At 29.5% G+C, this 9,652-nt stretch overlaps 1 protein-coding gene across 1 annotated transcript; it reads left to right on the top strand.

Moving 5' to 3' along the window:
- The first annotated feature begins 1,746 nt into the window (after nucleotides 1-1,746).
- On the top strand, nucleotides 1,747-6,081 carry LOC101496261 (calcium-dependent protein kinase 10). The gene is made up of 7 exons (XM_004508733.4): nucleotides 1,747-2,542; nucleotides 3,110-3,253; nucleotides 3,367-3,519; nucleotides 4,481-4,596; nucleotides 4,699-4,866; nucleotides 5,093-5,323; nucleotides 5,549-6,081. The coding sequence occupies exons 1-7, from the start codon at nucleotides 1,888-1,890 to the stop codon at nucleotides 5,720-5,722; spliced, it is 1,641 nt and encodes a 546-aa protein (XP_004508790.1). The 5' UTR covers nucleotides 1,747-1,887; the 3' UTR covers nucleotides 5,723-6,081.
- Nucleotides 6,082-9,652: the final 3,571 nt, after the last annotated feature.

Raw genomic sequence — 9,652 nt, 5'->3', positions numbered from 1 at the left:
CTATTATAATATATATTTTTACATTTTGGTGTGTATATTTATTATCTAATTAGTTAATTAGAATAATTGGAGAGTAAATTTCTCTGCTTTTATCTTTGTTATTATTAAAAATACGATAGAACATAATTATTCTATTTTTTATTAAAAAAAAGTTTAAATAGGCTGGATTTTAGAAGCATAATTTATTTCACTGATATTAATTTTTTTATTTAAATTGTAATTGTTAAATTACTTTTCTTTTAATTTGAAGTTTTGGTTGAAAGTATTGAGACAAATTTTAGAGCATTAATTAGCTATAAAAGTTATCTCTTTAACCATTTTAATATAATAATTTATTCTATCATAATCTAATGCATACACTTGAGCTACACACAGCTTTCCATTTTATTACTAATATTATTATTATTATTATTATTATTATTATTATTATTATTATTATTATTATTATTATAAGTTATTGTCTCTTTGGTCAATGAGGCAACAAAAATTTAAATTAATATTCAAATTATTAAAATAGTTTTTAAAAAATATAATTTATTGTTATAAAAATTTCTTAACAATATGATTTATTGTCTAAATAATTTATTATTGTTAATTTGATTTTCTTGCCGAATCAGAAAACGATATCGTCTTATATTTTTATAGATTAAAATATTTATATGTTCATAAATTAAAGATGAATCATAGATTCTAGACCCATATGCCAACTATGAAGAGTAATATTACAATTTTATTATTATTATTATTATTATTATTATTATTGTTATTATTATTATTATTATTATTATTATTATTATTTCTGATCTATCTCATAAATGAGCGTAACCTTCATTTTCTCTTATTTTTCGTGTGTGCTTTTTTTTACTTTTCTCTCTATGCATACCTTTGCTTTCCTTCTCATTTTTCTTTATTTTTTAATTGATTAAAAGTGAAAAATTGAAAAAAAGTGATGAAAAGCTTTTTGTGTGTAATTAAAATAATAGATTTGTTGAGAAAGAAAGCACTCAATTCAAAATAAAATATAAATGAAAATAATAGACAAAAATTAATGTATTTAAATTTAACTTTTACTACAATTTTTTAAAAATATTATTTTTATTTTTATTTTATTATAAAGTAGTAAGTTTTATCTAATTGATTAAATGATGCATTTAATGCAACAATATATTGACAATGTTAACTTCTAAAAAATTAATTGAGGACAATCTAGACATAATTAAGAGTTTTGTGTATTTTATTTAGACAGTAAATAGAAAACGGTGGTTCCGAGCGATAGTGAAAAAACCACCATCATAAAAAGATGCACTAAAAAAAAAAAAAAAAGTTTCCAAGTGTCACGACCCCACGGCAAGCATAGAACAATCGTTTAGCACATTCAGACAGCTCAATTCGCTTTGCTCCTCAAACAAACGGTCCAATTCAAACACCCAACAAATAAATAAATAAATAAATAATTTCTTTGTGGCGTCCGCAGTCATCCATCTTCACAACACAAAACGCAACAACCTCAACTCCACCAATTTACTCAGTATAAAAATACATTTTCCTTCCCCTTTTCATTATTATTGAATCATAATATATTAAAAAGTTATTTAATTATTTTACAAAAAAAAAATGTTAATTAATTTTGTTAAATTAAAACAATAATAATGGTTGTTATAGTCAAATAAATTTGTGAGAGTCAAATATGCTTTTTCATCACAAGAAAAGCAAGCAGCTGAGAAATTACTAATTAGACTTTTTTTTCCTCACACCTCTTCTCAGTTCTCACACACCAACCAAACAATCTTTCCTTTTAATTTTCCCTTCACCGGAAACAAATCACCGCCGGCAAGGTTCTACTGTATTTCTCCGATTTAATGGTGTGAGAAATAAAAGGTTTTAAACATGGGGAATTGCAACACGTGCGTAAAATCAGACGTAGTCGACTCAAACCGAAAACCAACCGAGTCGAACCGGGGAGGAAGAAAAGGAAGAAAAACAAAACCGAACCCATACACAGACGAATCAATCGGTTCAGGAGCAACGATCCGAGTTCTAAAGGAATCGAATCAACGGAGCCGAATCGGAGATAAATATGTGTTGGGTCGTGAACTAGGTCGTGGTGAATTCGGCATAACTTATCTCTGTACGGACAAAGAAACGAAGCAAGAGTTAGCTTGTAAATCGATTTCGAAACGGAAGTTGAGAACGGCGGTGGATGTCGAAGACGTGCGTCGTGAGGTGGCGATTATGTCGACTTTGCCGGAGCATCCTAACGTGGTGAAGTTGAAGGCTAGTTATGAGGATGATGAGAATGTTCATCTTGTGATGGAGTTGTGTGAAGGGGGTGAACTTTTTGATAGGATTGTTGCTAGAGGACATTACAGTGAACGTGCTGCTGCACATGTTGCGAGGACTATTGCTGAGGTTGTTAGGATGTGTCATTCTAATGGTGTTATGCATAGAGACCTTAAGCCTGAGAATTTTCTTTTTGCTAATAAGAAAGAAAATTCTGTTCTTAAAGCCATTGATTTTGGTCTCTCTGTTTTCTTCAAGCCCGGTATGGTATTCTAATCTATTCTTAATTGTTAATTGATTACTTAGTATTGTTTGGTTATGTGGAATCATTCAGATACTACTCCACTGGTTAATGAGCTTTAGATAAGGACAAATCTTTTTGGAGAACTTGAAATCCAATCCTGACCGAAATAATTCTTGTCAAGACTTTGGCTTACCAGAGTCTTATTCCCTTGGCAATTAGAGGGTTAAAACGAAGAAAAATAAATTCAGATAGTACTCAAGTTCTATTCTTAGTTAGAACAATTTATTCTGAATTACCGTGGTCCTTTTCCTTGGGAACCAGAGGTTTATGAACAATTCACTATGGACAATTGTTAATTGGTAGTTGATTATGACACTATTCAAGTGGTTTGGTTAAGGTTGAATCGTATGGATAGTTCTAAAGTATGATCTTTTGGTAGAAATATTCACTCTGGTTTACCATGGTCCCTTTTTCGTTAGGAATTGGAGGGTGAAGCATAAATAAAAATTGTTAATTTCGCTTTATTTATCTTTTTTGGGGTGTTTTTATTGAATTGTGCTGATGATTTTTTTTGTTAATGAATAGGGGAGAGATTTTCGGAGATTGTGGGGAGTCCTTACTATATGGCACCAGAGGTTTTGAAGAGGAGTTATGGTCCAGAGGTTGATGTGTGGAGTGCTGGGGTGATTCTTTACATTCTGTTATGTGGGGTGCCTCCGTTTTGGGCTGGTATTGTTTTTTTTTTTTTTGCTATTTGTCTGTGTATGTTTTGGTTGGGTGTGAGTGGTTTACTAGTTAAATCTGTGTGTGCTGAGAGTTTTGGATTGGTTTGTTGATTGCAGAGACTGAACAAGGGGTTGCGCTGGCGATTTTGAGGGGGGTACTTGACTTCAAGAGGGAGCCTTGGCCTCAAATTTCTGACAGTGCTAAGAGCCTTGTGCGTCAGATGTTGGAACCTGATCCTAAAAAACGCTTGACGGCGGAACAGGTGCTTGGTAAGTAAGTCTGTTGTTTGTGGCTTCGGCAGTAATAGGATTGTGTGTGCGCTGCTGACTACTAGTCTACTAGTCACTTGGGGGCTGCACTTTGTGGTAAATTTATATTTAGGATGTAGTTATTCTTTCTTTCTCCTCCGTCTTGTATTTCCCAAAATAGTAGTGAACACTGAGCTGAAGAACATCTTGTGGGTTTATAATAAATTACACGATGAACTGTGCTGGTGTTCACCTTCATTTTGTCTTAATGATAAGTATGATGAGAGTTGTTCATCCATTTTCACACTTTCAATACACTATCTTGCTGCTATTAGGCTTCTTTCTGCCAGTAATTTCAGTAAACAACATTGGTTTCATCTATCCTGTAATAGGATTTTAAAATGTGGTCGAGAAATTCATATGCAGGAATCCCTTAGACTAGAAGAAGGGTAGATATGAGAGTGTGATCACTAATCCCTATTTCAGCCAATGTCTCTGTCATGCATGCAGTTTTTCTGGAAGTGTGAAATAGTTAAAATGCTTGAGGAATCTTATTTATTGCCCTGAGTTGATTTTGTGTAGAAAGAGAAGGATACTTTATTATTTACATATATTCAGGACCATCAATTCATGGTCATATTGGGGGGGACTCCTACTTGTTGCCCCTCAAGTATCAAATCTTGAATATGAAATTCAGATCTCTTTGCTGATTCTCAAACATAACAGAAACACCGAGTTCAACTGTCCTCAATAACGTTTAAACAGCTCAAGCCTCAAAGTTGCCATGTATATTTCTGTTTCATTTTTGTAAGAGGAATGCTTTATTTCTCACCTGGATCCTTTGCTACATTGCCGTCTCCGGTCTCCCCCATAAAATGAAATCATTGCATATAAGCATTTTTTTTAACGTTGAACTTCTATAACTTGGCTGCTGAACTTTACATCAGGTATGTATATTTACTGTCCTTAATTATGGTTGCAGAACATCCCTGGCTACAAAATGCAAAGAAAGCTTCGAATGTTCCATTAGGAGATATTGTGAGGACAAGGCTTAAACAGTTCTCTTTGATGAACAGATTCAAAAAGAGAGCTCTCCGGGTTAGTATCTATTGTGGTTATGCATAATTGCTGAGTCAAGCTCTATTTACATGTAGTAAGGAAGTTGAAATATTGGTGATTTGGATTTCTTGAATGCTACAGGTAATTGCGGAACATTTATCTCTTGAAGAAGTAGAAATAATCAAAGACATGTTTACATTGATGGATACTGACAAAGATGGCAGAATAACATATGAGGAACTGAAGGCTGGTTTGCAGAAGGTTGGTTCACAACTGGCTGAGCCAGAGATAAAGTTGCTGATGGACGTGGTAGGCTTCTGTAAAATTTATATCATTCATTGTGTATAGTTTCAGTTCTTTGATTGCCACCATGATTATCTAACAATTTGGTGGTGCTCATCCAAACCATTTTTTAATGGCCGGTCAAAAAGGAGCATTAATTGATTTGCCATGCATGCCATATGCCAAGTGTATGAGTAAATGCATTATAAATTCTGCGATTTGAGGATGGTTTTCGTTGCTGTCAATTTCTTAGGCTGATGTTGATGGGAATGGAGTGCTTGACTATGGGGAGTTTGTAGCTGTGACAATTCACTTGCAAAGAATGGAGAATGACGAGCATTTCCGCAAAGCATTCAAGTTTTTTGACAAAGATGGGAGCGGCTATATTGAGTTAAGTGAACTAGAAGCAGCATTAGCAGATGACTTAGGAGAAACTGATACTAATGTACTGAATGACATCATGCGAGAAGTTGACACTGACAAGGTTTGGCTTTCATTCTCAGTACTCATTGCTTTATTTTCCTCTCTGCAGGTTCTTTCTTTCTATGGTACACCACCATTGCAACATAAACAAAAGCAAATATGCTAGTATTTCTCTCAAAAATTTGATTGTTCATTTGATAATACAATTATTTGCACTTTCTCATGTACACCCCACAGTATTCTCCATAAATCTTTAAAACATTTTATCAATTTTCTGCTTTCACAGGATGGTCTCATCAGTTATGAGGAGTTTGTGGCCATGATGAAAACGGGAACCGATTGGAGAAAAGCATCCAGACAATACTCTAGAGAGAGATTCAAGAGCCTGAGCATTAACTTGATGAAGGATGGCTCGCTTCAGCTTCATGACGGGATAAGTGGTCAAGCTGTTGTGGTTTGAGTATAAAGTTATTTCTTTCGTTAACATTGGTGCTCACTCAGTTTCCCTTTTTCATCCATCCCTTACTATTCTTGAAAGTATGGTTTGTGTAATCTCTCCTTAAAAGCAATCAAGTTTTTGGAGTGTACTGATTACCTTGAGTTGGAGTCGGGTGGGTTAGCTTAGGTTTCTCAGCTTGCTTGGTGTTGGATGGTTGAAGCATGCGTTGGAGGATTGCATAGTAAAGATTGTTTTATAACTTGTCAGTAAAAAAATTGTGGAGGGTGGAGGCACATGCTGTAGGCCTCCAAATGTCAAATATATATATTCATTGTATACTTATGTTTTGATAATTTCATTGATAAATATGGTTTTTGTAACTTATGGCCAGAAACCAGTCATGGTTTGTCTGTCTAAGGCGCGAGCTTCTAAGAAAGTTTCATTCTCTGCAAGTTAAAGCAGTTTTGGTTTTTGTCGCAGAGATTAGTCCCGGTGTTTAGCCAAGGAATGCTTGGGTTCAACCAAAAATTTCACTTTGTAAACAATGCAGGTTTCTTGGGTATTTTTCTTTCTTTCTATGTTAACTCACTTGTGTTCACAGGCTCTTCCATTTTAGTCATTGTCCAAGGAAAATGAAGGTTTGAAGAGGAAGAGATACGTTAGTAACCATATTTTTTGTGTTTCATTCATTGTCAAAACTTGGCATTTGACATCAAATGCAATTGTGAAGATATGAAGATCAAGATTCAAGAAGTATCAGAATTTACAAACATTTTTAGGAGTTAGAATATGACTGCTGCTGTTACTTTCTAAGGACACGGCAAGTAGGAAAGTAAAAAATTAAAAGAAAAATTATTCATTGATAGACAAATAATAATATAAACCGGAAAAATCATTACTGAAACACTGCAAACGTGTACAAGAGCAGAATCAAAATTTTCCTAAACATGGACTAAAATAAGAACAGAGGAGCACAGTCATTGTTGTGGCTTCCTAGTTATATCAATACTTACTTTTTTACTTTTATTTTATTTTTATTACTTCCTCTTCAAGTATTCAAAAACAAAAATTCAAGCGACACTAATAAGTATAGTAAAAATTAATGAAAAATGAAAACATTTTGTAGTTTTTCAAAATAGATGACCGGTAAAGTGTGTAGTAAAAATGTTTTCAATTTTATATATATATATATAATAGGCTGAATTGTATATGCGATTTCTTAACTTAATTTCAGTTAACATTTTAGTCTTTTATATATATATATATATATATATTTATTTGATCCTTTATTTTAATTTTAAGTGATAATTTAATATTTTATGTTTTAAAATGTCAATAATTTTTTATTTGAATATTTGAGTTATGCATTTGATAAAATTTGCATTATATTGAAAATGATTATTAATTTTATGGGTTTTGTTTGAAAATTTTGATGAATTTTTTTTTTTAAAAAAGGATAACATTGTTGACATTTTAAAACATAAAATATCAAATTGTCACTTAAAATTAAAATAAAGGATTAAATTGGGAAGAAAAAAAAGATAAAAGACTAAAACATTAACTGAAATTATGTTAAGGAACCGCAGGTGCAATTTAGCTTGTATAATATAAAAAAGATTGATGTTGTATAATATAAAATTCGTTTGTTTAAGATTTATTTTTAAATATTTTATCTTTTTGTTGTAATATTTTTAAAATGAAATTAAAAATAAAGTTTTAAATTGGTTTAAATAATTTCTTTTAAAATATGATTTAAAATATTTCATATATTTTTTTAGAATTTTTTAAATAATAAAATTTTAAAAAATTATTAAAATAAAAAATTATTTTGAAAAACTCTTCATAAAAATTATTTTAGCAAGATAAAACTTTAAAAAAAAAATTTGATTTTTATTATGTTAAAATATCTAATAATAAATATCTAAATTATTGAATATCAAAATTATTTTTTTAATTGATAATAAATGAATCTAATTTTTTTTTACTATTTTTAAATAAATTTTCATAAAAATTATTTTTAAAATTTAAAATCACTTTTTTTTTCAAAATTAAAATAAAAGACCCATCATTTTACCTCATTGCTTATATTGCTTACATGTGTACTCAATCTTTAGTTTTTTACTTTCTGATCAAGTCATTCTCTCTCCAAAACAAGGTTAGTTTTTGTCTCCAATACCAAGGCGTGTCAAGTCACTCATTGCAATATTATTTACCTTGCTTCAATTATATCAATTTTTTTCCCAAAACAAACTCATTACTACACTCAACCTTTGAAAAAATCAACCTCTCTAAAGTTATTTGATACTCCTATTTTCATCAAACTCAAAAACTTTGTCCTTCTATCTAAAAATCAAATAATTATAATTTTTTTAATTTTTTAATTAAAAAGTAATGATATGGCATATTATAAACAACATGATATACGATATAAAGATATTGAATGATTACTATCTTTGAAATTATAATAAATTTTTTAAAAAATTTCAACTTTAATTTTTAAAATTATTTTTTTTTGTAAATTAATTAATAACATATAAATAATTAAAGAAGATTATATATAATTAAATTGTATGACACGTTATTTAAAATAGGTTAAATCATTAATTTTTAGTTAAGAAATATAAATATGAGCAAAACTGTCGAATTATAAAATAAATGAATCAATTCGATAAATTTAAGATATCAAAACTGCAATTAAATCTTTTTTTTATTAATATTTTTCTATCATACAAATTCATGAGAATACAATTCTTTATAAATTTTCAATTCTATATTTCTTCTATTTGGTTTTAAATTTTCACATCTATATTTTTCATTTTGTCTTTCCTCTATTCATATTTTTTTCCCTTTTTTCTTCTTACTTGCTGCTTCATAAACCTTTGTTCATAGCTACTCAAATCTATTTTCTACTTTTTTAAAGAGGTGTGTGAGAAAAAATAAAATAAAAAAGAAGATGAAAAATAAATAAAAAAACAAAATAAAATTAATGTGAAATTCAATTTTTTATTTAAAAAAAATAAAGAAGAAGATGAAGAAAACGTAGATAAAAAAGGATTTGGTTTCCTTATATATATATATTTGTTAAAAAAAATATCTAGAAAATACGGATTATCTCAGTTAACTAGTCATACTCGAAAACATTGTACAAATGTTACAAAGAACTCTAGTCAATGTATGTAATTTAAATTTTGTGTTTTTGTCTTTTTATGAATTATATATATATATATTGTTAATTTGAAAAACAAATTAAATTTTTTTTTTGAAAAATTTCTTAAAGAAGTCGCCATTTGTAAAGGCGACTTGTGAAAAAGTATAAAAATGTGTTATTTTGGTATCTAGTTTTATAAACAGAGTAATTTGGAAGAAAAAAAATTGAAAAGGAAGTTATTGGGAAAAAAAAACCTCTTTTTCATATTTAAAGAAAATTTAACTTAATTTAATTTAATTTTTTTATGCTTAAGTTTTTTCCAATTAAAATATCAACATCCAAATTCATAACATTTGGTCATTAATGTTGGTGTTTTTAAATTTTATTTTTATATGTACGATAGAATGATAATTTTTTTAAAATTACACCTCTAACTGAAGATCTTGAATATGTCACTCTACTAAATATGAGACAAATTCTCAATAATAAATTTTTAACTTAATTGCAGTTTTGTTCTCCTATTTTAGTTGAATCGCAAAAGTAGTCATCTCATTTTGTTTCTCTTCAATTTTGGTCCCCTAAGCAGAATTTTGGTCAAAAACTTCATGAAATTTCATTTTTTTGCATTTATTTAAATTACATCATGTCTCAAGATCTTATTTGCAACAATTGTACCTGAAATATATGATCATAAATGGCGTAATACGGCTTTAAAAAATGAAATTTAATCAAATTTTGGACAAAAATTCTGTTTGAGTGACTAAAACTAGAGAAAAACAAAATGAAGAGACTACTTTCGCGAT

Source organism: Cicer arietinum, chromosome 7 (assembly GCF_000331145.2).
Source record: "Cicer arietinum cultivar CDC Frontier isolate Library 1 chromosome 7, Cicar.CDCFrontier_v2.0, whole genome shotgun sequence".
NCBI lineage: Eukaryota > Viridiplantae > Streptophyta > Magnoliopsida > Fabales > Fabaceae > Cicer > Cicer arietinum.
Note: the sequence above shows the minus strand (reverse complement) of the source record. Positions and strands in the feature narration are given on the sequence as shown.